Source organism: Microtus pennsylvanicus, chromosome 9, assembly GCF_037038515.1.
Source record: "Microtus pennsylvanicus isolate mMicPen1 chromosome 9, mMicPen1.hap1, whole genome shotgun sequence".
Lineage (NCBI taxonomy): Eukaryota > Metazoa > Chordata > Mammalia > Rodentia > Cricetidae > Microtus > Microtus pennsylvanicus.
The window spans coordinates 68,585,346-68,602,712 of NC_134587.1; the positions used below are offsets into that span (position 1 = coordinate 68,585,346).

General features: G+C 47.8%; 1 protein-coding gene across 10 annotated transcripts in view; it reads right to left on the reverse strand.

Moving 5' to 3' along the window:
* Positions 1-17,367, reverse strand: part of Tacc1 (transforming acidic coiled-coil containing protein 1) — a 98,959-nt gene that overhangs the window by 45,924 nt on the left and 35,668 nt on the right. For 3 of the 10 annotated variants that reach the window (XR_012911846.1, XM_075986382.1, XM_075986381.1), the window contains exons 1-2: positions 4,899-5,279; positions 3,864-3,970 (exon numbers count right to left, since the gene is read on the reverse strand). The exons of 3 other annotated variants lie outside the window; for them this stretch is intronic. Coding sequence is in view for 5 of the 7 variants with exons in the window: in XM_075986382.1 (XP_075842497.1) it covers positions 3,864-3,970; positions 4,899-5,062 (271 nt within the window). In the remaining 2 variants the exon portion in view is untranslated. Of the gene's footprint in view, positions 1-3,863; positions 3,971-4,898; positions 5,280-17,367 lie in introns of those variants that run through there. 4 more of the 10 variants (XM_075986388.1, XM_075986384.1, XM_075986383.1 and 1 more) reach the window with 2 other exon arrangements.

The following is a 17,367-nucleotide window of genomic DNA, read 5'->3' on the forward strand; positions in this document are numbered from 1 at the left end:
AATGTAAAGAACGAGGAGGCAGGTGATGGAGCAGGAGGCTGCTCTTCCAGAGGACCCGAGTTCAATTCCCAGCACCCACATGGCAGGTTACAACTGTCTGTTACTCTAGTCCCAGGGGACCCAACACCCTCACATAGACATACACACACAAAAATAAATAAATCATTAAAAAAAAAAGAGCTTTTGCTCAGTGAAACCATCTTTAGCGAGACCTGTGCTTCTGCTGTGTTCTCACAACTACTTTGTATGCCTGACAAGGTGATCCACAGGCTGAGCTAACTCCAGGAGGTCCTTAAAAGGCCAGACACTAACCAACCAGTCTTAGGAGTCACCCACTCTCTAAAGACCTTACACTGGGGGGGGTCCCCAATATGTAGGGTTGGTTCCCACCCTATACGCCACCTCCCTCCCCCAGAGTCACACTCTGCAGCATGAACTACCCGGGCGAGCTCTGCTGATGTCAGGCTCTCTAAGAAGAAAACGTTTATACAGAAGGAAAGAGTGTGAGAGTCACTGGACCGGGAAGGACCAAACAATTGAGTGGCTGTGGCTGGGAGCGGGGAGCAGAGCCAATCCCAGCCTCTATTCATTTACCGGAGAATCTGGCAGAGGAATCAGAAGAGCAGACTGGTAGAACGCTGAGGAAAGGCTGCCCGAGCTGAGGACAATTCAAAGGGGCTTTCAAACAGCTACTTAACGTCTGTCCTATGAGCTTTATTTAAATTTGATAAGGTCGAAGAAATAGTTCTTTCTAGCTTCTAGTCCTCCCTCCCGATCTGCAAGGAAGCTATAGGGGCAGGCAGTACCTTCATCACAGGAACTGTGTAGCTCTGCCACACACCCCCTGCCACGCGCTAGTCCATGCCAACCAGGAGTCCTGACCTGGTAACAGCACGGAGCAGGCCGAAGGTGCTGTTTTGAGTCTCAGCACTGTACACCTAGCATGCAGATGACAATTTCTAGTAAAAAATCAAACTGCAAAAAAAGAGTGATGGTATAGCAATAAATCTAACCCCTCTACCAAGTCCAGAGACTCGACTTCCTCAGGCAACTTGTGACGAAGCACGCACTAAGCTACATAAACTGTGGATAGACCTAAGTGAGTCAGAACCCATTCCAAGACCGGGAAACTGAAAGCCCCTCCATCTGGCACTATATGGTGATGGTGTTAAAGGCAGTGGGATGAGAAGCCACATGCAAAGGACATCCACCCCAGAGCCCTTCCTCTATAAAGCAAACAACCTTGTCAAAAGGAAGTCAGACCCAGCTCTTGAGAGTTCATGAGTTCAAGGCCAGCCTAGGCTACACAGGGAGACTATTATTTATCTCATATACAACAAAAGACCTGGGCCAGCAAGATGGCTCAGGGAATAGAAGTATTTACTGCTATACTTGAAGACCTAAATTCAGTCCCTACAACCAGCATGGTGGAAGGACAGAACCAATTCCTGATAGCTGCCCTCCAAACTCTACACACGGGCAGTGGCACATGCTCCTACCACCACCAAATAATAAATGCGAAAAAAAAATAATTTTTTTAAATTAAAACTATGCCTGAAGTGGTGGCTGACACCTTTAATCCCAATACCTGGAATGCAGAGGTAAATGAATCTCCCTTAAGTTTATGGGGGGGCCAGCCATGATGAGTTAAGTCCGGGCAGGTCACCCAAAGGAAGTTCTTTACTTTCCACCATTATCATCTGGGACTTTGGCCATCGATGAATTAAAAGGGAGTCTGGAGTCTCAGTAATTTACCCTGAGACAAAGCCAGGCAGCAAGAGGAACCACAGGCTGAGACCCCCACCCAAGAGCAGAACATTCAAAGGAAATGCCTGGCATTCCAAATGCTGTAGATGGGATCACCTGCCAGGGCACCTCAACAGGACACCCCTAGACAGATGTCAGCCAATCAGAGGTCCTGAACTTCAGAAACCCCCTCACCCCTACCTTTACTACTAGAAAAACCCAATTCCAATTGAGCTTAGGGCTCTCCGTTTATTCCAATATATTGGACGTGCAAAGAGACCGAGTTTGCAAACTTGATTAAAATAAAGACTCTTTGCTTTTACATATGGGACTCGGTCTCCTTTGTTGGTTTTGTGGGGACCCACGGATTTGGGCATAACAAGCTCAAAGCCAACTTGGTCTACACAGCAAGTTCCAGGCTAGTCATAGCTACACAGTTGAGGCCCTGTCTCAAGGAGTTAAAGCCTTGCAACAATGAATTAAACTGTCCCCAAGAAGATATGTTAAAAGATATAATTTACCAGAAATGTGCCCTTATTTGGAAATAGTATCTTTAGAGGTGCAATGAAGTTAAAATGAGGTCATACTAGTCTGGAGAGAGTAATAAATTGAATGACCTGAGTCCTCATAGCAGGGCCACAGGAAGACACAGACTTTCAGGGGAAACCCACCGTGTGATAAAGCAAAGAATTACATTGCCTCAAGCCAAACCCCAAGGGCTACTGACAAGCGGCAGAAGTTAGAACAGACAAAGTTTTCCTTGAGTCTTCAAGAGCAGGACTCTGCCAACACTCGGCTTTCAGACTTCCGATTCTGATCAGCTCTCGGCAACTATGAGAGTAAACTGGTTTTGAGCTCCTCAGTTTATGGTATTTTGTTCAGAAACCCTACAGCCGCTTCCTACCTCACTCTGAAAACCTATCATTATAATTGCCTGGCCTGCCTCTCGCCTTGCTGACTTCAGCTCTTATTACTTAGCATCCCAGTCATTCCACGTGGGCAGCACTGGCTTCTGGGCCTGCTCCTCCAGGATGCGTGATTTTCTAGGCCCTAGGGCTCCATGCTTAGGGGCTGCTTCTCTGCAAACACCGTTCCCTTTGCAGAAAAGGTTCTTCTCCCCAAAACACACACAACTCTTGTTTCCTCGACTCTCCCCTTAGGAGTCTGTTCACGGTACCATCTCTATCAGGTTCTCCTAAACCAGACCCATAGGTCAGCCCCCACCCCCACCCCCACCCCCACCCCCGCCGTTCTCCACAGAACTTAACATAACTCAACAGATTTTGCTTTTATGGCTTAAAAGGTTCTCCTCCCTCCAAAATGTTGCTCAGTGAAATCAGGGATTCAACTTCTGTATCACAGGGCCTCTATTGACTGAAGGAACAAATTAATTCCGATTAGAGCAAATGAAATTTTATTCAAAACTATGTAACAATAAACCAAGCATGGCGACACGGGCCTATCATTCCAGAATCAGTTCAAGGTTATATTCAGCTTAGTGAGTTTCAAGGCTAGCCTGGGCTATCTATCTAAGATCCTGTCTCAAAAAAAAAATTTTTTTTTTGCAATTAATTTAGTGGGCCAGAGGCATCTAGAATTAAAGGGCGTGTATGAGATGGGGCTTTAGGGGGACAGGGGAGGGTATGTGTTGTTCACACTGAAGGGCTCCCAACCAGCCCTTGGTGGGAAGGAAAGGCAAGCAATTTTGAAATTGCTTAAGATTCCTGACTCAAAAATCAACTCTTACCTATAATTTTGTGTCTAGCCACACCCTTGTAGAAACAACTAGACTGTGGAATCTGGGAAGCCAGATCTAAACATAACCCAACCCATCACTCACCGGATTTTTACTTATTCCCGGTTGAGAGCAGGAATGGCTGGGAATGTCGATAAAAGCATAATCTCTCTTCAGAGAACGAAGGAAGCTTGGGATCACCAAATCATCAAAACGTTTATTTTACAAAACAAAAGGACAAGCCTTCCAAATCAGCCTCTTCTGGAGCAAGGAGACAACCTAACTTCTCTCAAGTGGTCCTCGAGATGCACAGGCACCCCTTTTTATGCCCCCCCTTTTAAAAGTTAAAACCAAAGAAGTAGAAAATTAAAGTTGCTATTACCTTGGGGTTTGGCCTCAGGTTCTGCCAATCCTAGAGGTGAGCCACAAGAAGGCGATCTGATTGGGGTTTCCGCTTCAGGAGTCTCAAAATTACCTTCAGAATCCGAGCTGCCAGGGGGGAAAAACGAGGCATTACCACGGTCAACGGTATTTCCAACTGCCTTTAAACTGCACTTACAACGGTGCAAGTCCAGCACCTCCGTCTAACTTTACAATCAACCAATCAATCCTCAACCCGGCTGAGGGAGAGGCTGCGGCAGTTTTTCAGCGATGCCCAACATCCTAGCTCCCCGAAATCTCTTCTGTCCTCTGGAACGCCTCACCAGGACCACTTATTTTTGAGGTCATCTTTGCCTTTCACACCCGAAACGGGGAGCTTCAAATCAACTCCTCGTACTTGACCCCCTTTCCAGAGGCTTAAAATTGAATATCGCCTCCTCCCCGCGTCCAAACTAAGCCAATTCTTAACCATGCCTTCCTTGTTCCTTGGTAGGCCTCTACCTGTCTCAAAGTCACTCGCGGCTGAAAATGCCGTCACCTGCCTTCGACAATCACACGTGTGACAGCTCAGCAGAGACCACCATTTCTCACCAGCTGCCAGGGGCCTGTCATCACGCGATCCTCTCTTACCACGGCAGCATTTTCGGACACTGCGGGACCCAGATGGATGCGGGGGAGGGGGAGGACGATTTCCTGTCCACAGGATAAAAGCTACACATCCCACCTGGCCTCATCAACTGACACTACCCGGTGTGGCTGTGTCGGAGCCGGGGTGTCGACGCTTAGGAGAAAACGAGCCAGGCAAACCGGGATGGGGAGACCGCCGATTCGGGGCCGGGTTCAGAAAGCTCACAGCGAAGACAGGGGACGAAAAGCACACGGGCAGACAGAACGTCCCGAACTTTCGGGTGCACAGCGGGGACCCGGCTGCGGGCAAGACGCAGCCAGAGCCGGCATCACGGTTGCGCGCACACAGCATGACCGCGGTGGGAGGATGGCGAGCGCCTGCATCCCGGCTGGGATGCGGTGTACTTGCCTGAAACTCAGAGATTTGGTCTCGGCTTGCGAGTCCTCCTCCTCCTCGGGGTCACCCTCGGGACCTCCGGCTTCTTCCTCGCCCGCGCCCGCACCGCGGACCGCGGACCACGTCCACTTGGCCCACTGCACGGGCGACAGGATCTGCCAGGGACTGAACGCCATGAGCTCAGCTGCCGCCCCGGCGGTGGGAACGGCGGCCTTCTTCCTTCAAAATGGAGGGGCTGTGACAGGCGCCGGCGACCCGCGGATGTGGCTCAACGAGCGAGCGCCGTCGGGCCGGGCGCAGCGCTTCCTCCCACGGCCCGCAGCGCCGCTCGCCCCCGCTCCTCGGAGCCGCCGCGCCACACGCTCGCCCCCGCGCGCCCCCGCGCGCCCCCGCGCGCCCGCCAGTCTCCTCCCTCTCTCCCTCCCTCCCTCCCCCCGCGGCTTGGCTCTGGGGTCGGCTCCCGCCTAGAGCAGCCTGGGCCACCGCGGAGCCGCGCCCCTGGAGCCGCCCCCTCGGACCGAACTACTGGCGCGGCGCGCGGGGGCGACGGCTGGGAAGGCTTTGGGGCGCGCTCCCCCCGCCGCGCTGGTCGCGCCCGGCCTCCCTCCGGCAGGGGCTGCCCGACCGCCCGGCCGATCGCGCCCGCTCGCCCTCTTCCCCCCGCGGGGACCGGCGCCTGCAGCTCGCCGCGCCGCGCGCCGCCGACGTCCGTTTCCGAGCGTGTGCGCGCTGCTGCGCCTTTCCTCTTCCCCCTTTTATCTGTTCTTCCTGCCGCTACGACTTAATGGCGTGGCTGACGCTGGACCGTACAGAAGTTAAGCCCTTCATTTAAAAACAAAAAGAAAAAAAAAACTCGGAACCTGTGTTGTGCCCGCTCCCTGACACTACTCATCTCCATCCCCGTTACTCCCAGGATTTGGGAGGCTCCCCTAGCCAACATAAGAATTGAAGATGCCTTGCCAGCACCAAACCACACTCACGGAGGCTCTGGAGTGGCCAAGCCTGGGATAGAGGACATAAAATTACCCCCTGACAAGACAGCCTGAGCGGTTTCCCGTTGTCCATCCTTTTCAGAACTTTAAGGGTTTCTTCATATAATCTAGGTCTTCGGTTACTGATGTCATTTCCCGCTCCGGTACGAAGCCAGCAGGCCTGGTGACCGCAGCCTTCAGGATAAAATCTTTTTATCTTTGTAGGCGAAAAGAAGAGTTTTTTTCCTTCATCTTTGAAAGATTCAACGAAGGGACTGCCCCAGGCCCTCTCTCTTAGTGAACCCGTTGCCTCTAACGCCAAAGCTTGAGTCTCTTGATGCGTCAATAATGTGTTTCTTGTGCTGCTGTCATTTCTGAGTCTCGGGGAATCTGTGATGTGGCTACAATTCCCACAGAGAGTGCGCCTCCAAAATTCAGGACAGGGTCACGCTAACACTTGTAGGACACCGATGATCTCCTGAACGGAGTTGGCACCAAGTATACTGCTGATGAATCAGAAAGGTCTTACATACTCCATAACAAAGCAAACATGTAAGATAAGGCTTGGCAGGTATCCCACCGTAATGAAAAGGCAGGAGGATGCTTTGGAATCTGTTACTGCTTCTTGCCAGAGATAAACAGGACTGTCAAGAAAGAGTGGCGTAAGACTTAAAAAAAAAAAAAAATAGGGGCAGAAGTCATTTTGTTTCAGGTCTACAAGAACTATGCCAACACTATCCAGCGGTTGGTGTCTTGGGTTTATGATCACCAAATAAATCTCCAGGTTAGAAATCCCTTAGATTTCTCGGTTTGATACACGTATCCCGTGGCCTGAATATAATCCCCATGTGAGTCAGCACTTGGTTTTGATCATTCTTCTTCAATAGTGCTAGAATCTTCTTCCCTTCTCTCCATATGTGATGTGCATAGTTCCTGCACTCCCTAACATCTTAGAACCTCAGTTTCCAGGCTGAAGAGATGGCTCAGAGGTTAAGAGCTCTGACTGCTCTTCTCGAGGACCTGGGTTCAAGCCCCAACACCCGCATGGCTACTAACAATTCTTAACTCTTAAGACCTGACATACAGACATACAGGCAGGCAAAACAGTAATTAATGCACATAAAATAAAAATACATTTTAAAAGATCCTGCTTCCCTAGGCACCATCAGCAGGGACCTAGATCTAACTTTTATATGCCCAAGAACACCTAGGAGATTGTAAAAACAAAAATTCACTCTGGGGATCTAGCTAGCTCAGAGGGAGCGCACAAGACCTGGCCCACACAAGATCCTGAATTCCATCCCTATCCTGAAGCAAGGAGGAGGGGTTCAGTGGTGTCTAGACAGTTGTATGTGTTTATACTGTCCTTGAGGAACTTTCAAGACTGTAAACTTGGCAAACGACATCTAACTCAGGCCAACCACTGCTCTTGCTCCCAGAACAACCGGTTTCTCTCTGTCTGCAGAGCTTTCTGCGTTCCTGAACTACACCTCTTCTCCTGCCTGAATCCCAAGTTCCCCCAAGATCCCTGACCTTGGCTAGCCAAACCTCTCCTCAGTCAGCTCAGTGGCACCCCGTGGGAAAGTACCTCTGTGCTCCCTACCCTTGTGTACCTGAGATCATGGCTGTGGCCTTAGTTGTAAAAGTGAAAAGGAGCATTCTCAGGAGGACACCAGGACGACAGGCATAAGCCAAGCCTGTCTCAGGGTGTAAAGGGTGTAAGGTCACCCTACACTTAGCACAGCACGTGCAACACGTTTATTTACACCCATGCATCCTATATTTGAGCTATAAAATTCCAAAGGTCAGAGACCATGTCATATTTATGATAATATTTTTGTCTTTCCAGAAACTTAAGACAAGTGAACACACACAACAATGGTCAATAAATTATATAAATAAACATACTAGTTTTCATTTGTCTTTCCCAGTTTGACTAAGCTCCTAGGGAAGCTATGTCTTGAAGGAGCAAAGAACAGAACCAGCTCCAGGGGTGGCCCAGAGTGAGAAAGGGTGGCTGTGCAGCCACAGCTTGAGAAAAGAGGAGCACACACCCAAGTTTCCAAAATGCCCATCTTATTCAAGTCAGTCAGAGTAAACAACAACAAAGTAACTTGCTCCATAGTCTTTAGGGATTATATATCACAGAAGCTGAATAAGTTTGATATGTCCATTTCCCCAAAATTCTAGAAAAGGCAGACCATGGTAGCTGCCCTCCGCCGCCGCCCTGAGCAGAATGTCCGCAAATATATAACTGAGTAGTCAAGAAACCTATTTGTTTTGGAAATGACCTTCAGCTGAGAAAGGGCTCTTTATTCTTTTCCACAGCTTCGTACCTTTCCCAGAAGCTATGGGCCAGGATAACATGAAAATCTAAAACATAATCCCTTGGAGCTGGAGACGTAGCTCTGTGGAATAGCGCGTAGCGTTAATGGGGCTCTGGATTCAATTCCTGCTGACAAAAATAACTCCTTCAAAGCATCCCACAAATGAAGGCCAGACCAAGCATGACAGAGCAAGCCAGGCTACAGAGGGGTCTGCAGTGTGGGTCTCCTTAGTAAAAGTTAAACGAACTGAGTAGGGGCTGGAGAGAGAGCTTGGCGGTTCAAAGAACTAATTGCTGTTGCAGGGGACCCAGGTTCAGTTCCCACCACCCACAAGGCTACATCCATCCACCCTTCATTCCAGTTCTAGATACCTGACACCCTCTTCTGGCCCACAAGGGCACAAGTGGTATACATGCATGCACGCAGGCAAAGCACACATACACGTAAACAAATCCATCTGAAAATGAACCGAGTAAACAAATTCCGATGCCTAAGACTCTGCTGGCCCTAATTCTCGTTAGCCTCCGCTAAGCCCCAGGTAGCCTCCACCTTAAGCCGCCTTTGTTCTCCTAGAATCAAGTTTTATCTGGAATCCTGCAGGTTCAGTTTAGTGAGTCTCTCCACCCTCTCACACTGGCGTGCCTTTCTTAAGAATCTTGTCAAGTCGGTTTAGCCAGAACCATCACGCGCCCCCAGAACTTCCTCTTAGTAATTTAGTAATTTTTCTTTTTTTCTTTTTTCTTTTTTTTTTTTTTTTTTTGGTTTTTTTCGAGACAGGGTTTCTCTGTGGTTTTGGAGCCTGTCCTGGAACTAGCTCTTATAGACCAGGCTGGTCTTGAACTCACAGAGATCCGCCTGCCTCTGCCTCCCGAGTGCTGGGATTAAAGGCGTGTGCCACCACCGCCCGACTAATTTAGTACTTTTTCAAGTCAGTGACACCACCACCCCGCTCCACCTCAATGCAGATCCTGCCTATAAATACTTGTCTTTGTGTTTGGGCTTAAACCAGATCTCTACTTTTCAAGATCCTAGCAGAGTCGCCCCTTAAATGAAGTCTTCCATATTTAACAAGAGTCACAGCCGGGCGATGGTGGCGAACACAAGAGCCCACCCAGCTTATCAAAGGGCATAGCTGGGAGCTCCAGCCCCGTTGCCCATCTTCCATGTAACACCCAAATATCGGATTCTAAAAGATATCTTTCAATATCATGACTGTTCTCTCTCACGTAAACTGTTGAGATCGGGTGCAGCTGAAGGACTGACCAAAGCCATGTGTGCATTCTCTTGTTCCATAGAACCTGAACAGGCAAAGAGGAGTACCCATGCTTTGGAACACAGTAGTCATGACTCCATTTAGAAAGACCACAGATCATTCGGAAGCAACTTGGGAGGCCTGGATTAAAGGACTCGAGACTGAAGAGACCCAAGAAATTGTCTATTCTCTGCCACGGAACTGCCTAGAAAAGATAATAGCTCCTCTCACAGAAGCAAGATTCAAATCAGTGCTCACTTGGTTCTTTCAGTCCACTTGATCAGTAAGTCACGAGGATGTGAATAACCCTGGCACTTGGGAAACATAACTACACTGAAGGAACAGAATGTCCAGACTGCTTTAAAATCAAAACCAAAAACAAACAAATTTTGACCACCCATGGACACAAGAAGGCATTTCCATGAGGCAAAGCGAACACCAAAGAGACAAGGAGATGCCAGGCAGTGGTGGCGCATGCCTTTAATCCCAGCACTCGGGAGGCAGAGGCAGGCGGATCTCTGTGAGTTCGAGACCAGCCTGGTCTACAAGAGCTAGTTCCAGGACAGGCTCCACAGAGAAACCCTGTCTCGAAAAACCAAAAAAGAGAGAGAGAGAGAGAGAGAGAGAGAGAGAGAGAGAGAGAGAGAGACAAGGAGAGAGCAGGACAGGGTGACACTGGAGAACTCCAGGCCTCCCTTTGTGTGGTGGCTTGAAAGAAAATGGCCCTCACACGGAGTGGCACTGTGAGGGGGTGTGGCCTTGTTGGAGGAAGTGCATCACCAAGGGGGCGGACCTTGTGATCTTCTCAAGCTTCACTCAGTGTGACAGCCCATCTCCCGCTGTCTCTGAGTTAAGATGCAGGACTCTCAGCTCCAGCATCTTCCTGCACGCTGCCATGCTCCCCACCATGATGATAATGGACTGAACCTCAGAAACTGTAAGCCAGCCACCCCAATTAAATGGTTTCTTTATAAGAGTTGCTGTGGTCATGGTGTCTCTGCACAGCAATAAAAACCTTAATTAAAGATACTACATAACCCTGACCAGCCTGGAGCTTGCTATGTAGACCAGGCTGGCCTCGAACTCACAGAGCTCCTCCTGCCTCTGTCAATTGAGTGCTAGGATTAAAGGCGTGGACCACCTCCGCCCCCAGCTTTATGTCTATTGTACAACATCCACGTAATTTTTATTTGGTAAGGGGAATGAGACAATCTCACACTGTACCTCAGGCTGGCCTGAACTCAAGGCAGTCCTCCTGCCTCAGCCTTCAGAGTGCTAGGGTGGTAGGAATACACCACATCTCACTAGTTTAAGAATTTAGTGGTTGCCAAGATGGCTCGGCAGTTAAGAGCACTTTCTGTTCTTCCAGAAGATGCAAATTTGGTTTCTAGCACCCATGTAGGGAGTCGTGCTGACTAGTTTTACGTCAACTTGACATACTATAGGTACCTATAGTCATCTGAGAGGAGGGAACCCCCATAAGATCTGGCTGTAGACAAGCCTGTAAGTTTTCTTAATTAGTGATTGATGGGGGAGAGCTCAGCTCATGGTGGGAGGCGCCATCCCTGGGCTGCTGTGTGGGTCCATATTTCTATATGGTGTGGCAGCCAGGCTCTGAAGCCATAGGTCCCACCTGCGGTGGTCCCATAGCCCTGCAGACAGGCTGTCACTGCCCTAACAAAGGGTCAGGATGTTGTTTTGCTCCTTTGTAATTTGGAGGATGCCTGATAGAGATGTTAATTCAAACCTAAGTGACAGCTAACATACACAGCAGACAGGTTGATGTGGACGGGACAAAAAGCCATTCACCTGGTTACCTAGGAGACAGAATGCTAATGCATTTCCCCTAAGTTAAGTTTTGGTATAAAGGCTGTTTGAAGAATAAAACAAAAGAAATTCTTCAGGATGTGAACTCAGGACTTCATGAGGGATCACTGAGAATCTCTCTCCCAATAAAGCCATGTGAGTTGTGTCTTTATTTCCGCACCTCCATGCCAGTCCAGAGAGAGAGTTTATGTTGAGGTCTGGTCAAGAGAAATAATTGATAGTTTGGGCTAGCACCAGACCCCAACACTGCTGGCCCTGGGTTCTGTAAGAAAGCAAGCTGAGTAAGCCGTGGGGACAAGCCAGTAAGCAGCACCCCTCCATGGCTCCTGCCTCCAGACTCCAATCTGCTTGAGTTCCTGTCCTGACTTCCTTCACTGGTGACCAGTGATATGGAGTGTAAGCCAAATAAACTTTTTCCTCCCCAACTTGCTTTTCAGGTATAGTGTTTCATCGCAGCAATAGAAACCCTAGCTGCAGCCTCTTATAACTCTAGCTCCGGGGATCTGATGCCCTCTCTGGGCCTCTCCAGGCCCTTTCACACAGATACATGGTCATACACATATGTAAAAATATCTTAAAATTTTTTTTTGATGAGCAAAATATGTGCCTAACTCAACCAAGATTAAATGCCAGAATGAGAGCTGAGAATGTAGCTCAATGGTAGGGCACTTGCCCAGGATGCTCAAAGCCCTGAGTTCAATACCCAGCACTGTAAAAAGTTCAAAAAAATAAAATGAAATAAATTAACCTCCAGATTGATGATGCAAGCTAAATTGCTAGACTTCTCAAAATCCCTTAGGAAAGGTTCAGGATGCTACAAACTAAAACAGCATCTGGCAACGATGCTTAGGGCCTCAGCAGGGCCTAGGTAGAGTATCTCCTATCTCCACTGGATAAGCTTTCAAGAGATGGAGGAATTTCCTTGGCGGATTCTACAACCTGACTGCTGACAACTCTCTCCCCACATTGGACAAGCTCAACACCCTCAGCTGTCGGCTTTTTCCCCCTTGCACACTCAAGCACAGAATGTCCCTAGGGTAATGACAGTGCCATCTATCAATGCGGCTCTTCTAATCAAGCGATTTCATCAGTCCTCACAATCCCTCCTGTCAGGTATATGGGATGAGAGTTATTCTCTTTGGGGACAGGGTAACTGAAGGCAAGAAGGCCAACTGCCAGCCAGAAGTCACAGGCGGGGCAGGCAGGTACCAGTATGCAACTCCACTCTCAGAACTTGGTCGTCCTTGTTCTCTATGCTGGGAGGAAGCAGACTGGCCTCCCAACCGTACTATAGAAAAGTATGTGGGGTGCCCACTGGCCACTGTTCCACCTCAGCAAGGGTTCTGCCTGCTCCCTCCTTACCAGGACAGCTTACAAAGTCATAGCTGGGAAGATGTGGCTATTATGAAGAACTATCATCGTGCCAGGCGGTGGTGGCTCGCACCTTTAATCCCAGCACTCAGAGGAAGGCAGAGGCAGGCGGATCTCTGGGTTCGAGGCCAGCCTGGTCTACAGAACAATTGAGTGCCATTGCTAGCAGGAAGCCAGTGGCCAACCCCCGTACTTTGCTGTCCTCCCACAGTCCCCGCACAGAGTTTCTGCCAATGCCTGTACAGCATTGACCATAAGAGCACTGGACAGCTTGTAACTTTATTATCATCGTAGTCTTATCTCGAGGGTCCCGACTTAGGTTAGCATCTTAGTCTTGGGAGGTCGACGCTATCCTATCACCTGTGACCTGTTGTCCCTGCAATCTTCTTCTCGCCGTCCAGCCACACCCAAGTCAAGGAATGTGTGCTGCCTATTCACACTTAAAATTACATCAGAGAAATTCCTTCTTAAATGTGTTTGTTTTTCAGACAGTCTCGCTATGTGGCTGGCCCTGGTTGGTATGAACTTATTCTCTTGCCTCTGTCTTCCGAGTACTGGAACTATCTCTGTGTGCTTGTTAGTTTTCAGAGAATCTGGAGAAGACGACACCTATTTTATGATGTTTGCAACAACTAGTGTCATTAAAGAACCAGCCATGTTGGGGGTCTATGATGTTCCCACTCATTGCTGTCACACTTCCCGGCTCTGTTTAGAGACCCCATAAAAAGTTCCCTTTAGGGGCTGGAGAGATGGCTCAGCGGTTGAGAGCACTGTCTGCTCTTCCAGGGGACCTAGGTTTAATTCCCAGCACTCACGTGGCAGCACACACCTGTTTGTAACTCCAGTTCCTACGGTTTCTGACACCCTCACACAGACATACATGCAGGCAAAACATCAAAGTACGTAAAATAAAAATAAATTATTTAAAAAAAAAGAAGAGAGCTCACTTTAGTTTACTACCATGGGATACAAGAAGCAGCCCTTAAATAGCAAAGACATAAACATAACTAGGTCAGTCTGTTTATTCCAAGTGAGGAAAATAACCCAAACAGTAGCCTTAAGCCTTCCACAAACCCTAAGTTTAAAAGAGGCAAAAAAAAAAAAGAAACACAAAGATCTATTTATTATAGAAAATGACCATCAGACTTAGAAACAGCTCCTAGTCCAATAGATAGGCTGTGTCTGTCCTGCAGACACTGCTGCAGTACTCCTAGACAGAGCATAATCCCACAAGACTAATCAGAATTATCCTTACCGGGGTAGCACCTTGTCCCCTTGGGTTTATTAGATCTCTCTCTCCTTCTTCTTCCCTCCCTCCATTCTCTCTCTCTTCCTCCGCCTCTCTCTCTCCCCCCTTTTTCCCCTGTCTCCTGTCCCTCCCCCTCTCTCTTCTCTCCGAATATTCTCTGTTCTCTCTCTCCCCTCTCTCCCCCATATCTCCCTCCATTCTTCCCTCCAGTGATGGGGCTTCTAACATGCTAGGCAAGCCCTCTACCACAGAGCTATATCCCCAGCCAGAACTCAGCTTCCTCTTGAATAAAGTACACACTAAGAAAGTGGGCTGTCTCTCCAGCTTCATGTTTTAAATGCCAGGTCCAGATTCCGTGAGAGACTATCTTAAAGGAATGAAGCAGAGGTACTAGAGCAAGACCCTTGATGTCCTCCTTGGGCCCGAGGGCACATGCATCCCATACACATACACACATGAGCATACACCACACACAGACACACACATCACACACTCACATACACAAACACCATATACCCACACATACACAAACATCATATGCCCTCACACACATATGCATCACATAACATACACATCACATACACACATCACACACATCACATCACATACACACATCATATCACATACTCACAAACACATCACATCAATGCATACATCACATACTCACATATGCACACACAGTACATACAGACATACACATCACATCACATACTCACACGTACAAACATATCACATCACATACTCATACACATACACACATCATATCACATACACATCACATACATACACACACACAGATATTATGACAGGAGCTAGAGAGATGGCTCCGCAGGCAGAGGGCCTGATACACAAGCATGAACCCCTGAGTGCAGATTCCCCAGCAACCAGGAATAGAAAGGTAGACATGGAAGACACAGTCTGTAACCCCAAGACCTGGGCATACTGCCGAGTGGATCCCCAGAGCTCACTGAGCAGCAAGCCTAGCCAAATCAATGAGATTCAGATGCAGTTAGACTGACACAAAAAGGAAGAAAGAGTGATAGAGGAAGAGATTTATTCTGGGCCTCTGGCCTCCACACAGATGTGCAATCATATGCAGGTGCACTACACACACCACATACACCCACACAAACATGTTCCAGAGAGGGATAATGATACACAGTTAGGGTTACTATAGCTGTGATGAAATAACATGACCAAAGCAACTTGGGGAGGAAAATATTTATTAGTCTTACATTTCCATATCACTGTTCATCATCAGAGAAAGTCAGGGCAAGAACCTGGAGGCAGGAGCTGATACAGAGGCCTTGGAGGAGTGTAGCTTACTAGCTTGTTCCTCTTGGCTTGCTTAGCCTGCTTACTTATAAAACCTCGAACTACCAGCCCAGGGATGGCACCACCCACAATGGTCTGGGTCCTCCTCCATCAATCACTAATTAAGCAAATGCCCTACAGGCTTGCCTACATTCAGACTTTATGGAGGCATTTTCTCAGTTGAGGTTCCTCCTCTCTGATGACTCTAGCTTGTGTCAAGGTGACATAAAACTAGCCAGCACAACACATTTATGCAAAAATAATATCTTTATTCTTTAAACCAGCAGAAAGCCCAGGAAAGGAGACTTCCAGATGTAAGCATTTGCTGTATAATAAAGCTGTTAAGACATAGAAAGGGATGGTTGCTTAGTAGAAGCATGGAGAATATTGGTTAGCAATGGAAAAACTGATTGGCATAAACTCTTACCTCAGAGTATATACAAAAAGACATTCCAGATGGATCCGATGGCTAAATACTAAAAATCAAGCCATGGGGAGAAAGCAGTCTAGAAGAAACAGAATCTGTCAGCGCTCTGTGAGAAGGATGTCAGTCCAACTCAGAAGTAATTAATGAAACCACACACAAAATCAAATCCCAGATTTATTGGGCTACACATGGAAAGTCAGGCTTGTAAATGTCTTCAAATTAAAAGGCAAACGACAAGCTAGGGGAAAACAAAGGCTAATTCTTGTTACCTTATACACTTGTGAAAACCTGGGAGTTACACCTGGGACCTAGCGGTTACAATAAATTGAACAATTGTAACTGCTTTCCGGGTGCCATACAACTGCCAAGCACTTGACCTGAACTATAAGCAGACATAGTCCCTACCTTGAAACCCACAGTCTGGGGGTGGGGATTGAAGGGAGTCTTAATATGGATCTTTTTGGTTGGCTGGCTGGTTAGTGCTACAGAGTGAATATAACCTAGAACCTTATGATGGGGGAACGTTCATATTCTGTATTGCAGACATACTTGTACTCCATACTGGAAAAAGGAATCAGAATGTACATGTCATGTCTCACTTTGTACACACATCTGTCTGAGTTAAACCCCAGCCTGGATGTCCCTGCAAGAATACAAGGTTGGTACCCGCACAGGCTGACCTGACCATGCAAGCATCCTCAGAACCGGGAAAGGTGCAAGGGATGATGACAGGAAGCAGACAAACTGGGGGCAAAGTCATTGAGAGCTGGACCCGAGGAGCGAGCCTCAGTCCCAGAATGACTGACTGCCTTTGTCCCCACTCACTTCCCCTTACAGGATCTCTGCCTGGAGTTGAAGGAAGACAGGTCTTTAGGAGGTCAATCCACTGTCTTCTCAGATACAGGTTTGCTGAATAAAGAGCAGTTTTTAAAAAAACCAATTCTGCGGCTGGAGATAGCTCAGTGATTAAAGGCACTTTAATCTGGGTTTTGGTCCCAGCACCCACGTGGCAGCCCACAACCATCTATAACTCCAGTTTCTAGGGGATCTGGCATATTCTTCTGAGTTTTTTTATTTTTATTTTCATTGAGCTCTACATTTTTCTCTGCTCCCCTCCCTGCCTTTCCCCTCCCCTTCAACCCTCTCCCAAGGTCCTCATGCTCCCAGTTTACTCAGGAGATCTGGTCTTTTTCTACTACCCATGTAGATTAGATCTACGCATGTCTCTCTTAGGGTCCATTCTTCTGAGTTCTACAAGAACCAGGCACACACACAATGCACATACAAGCAAATCATTTGTGCACATAAAATAAATCTTTGAAAAGTCAGTTCCTATCTCTGCTCACTGGCATCTCTGCAATGAGCTCCAATATTCCAGTTATATCTAAGCATTATTATGGCTTTTGACTAAGAAAAGGTAATGAACAGAGAGACAAGTTAAATCAGCTACATTTTCAATCTCCAGAGCAGGGAACTTCAAAAGAACCTGAAGTTAAATATAGATTTGCATCAGCCTCTCTCCTCCTCGTCTCCACATGTGGCCAAGCTCCAATCCAGGAATAGTATATTAGGCTGATTAAAGTCTAATTTTTCTTTTCTTTCTTTCTTTCTTTTTTTTTAGAGTCTAATTTTTCAACCAAGCCTGGTGGTCTCTAACTGTAATCCTAGTACTTGGAAGGCTGAAGCAGGAGGATTCCTATGAGCTTGGGTTCGCCTGGGCTCCCCAGTGAATTCCAAGAAAGC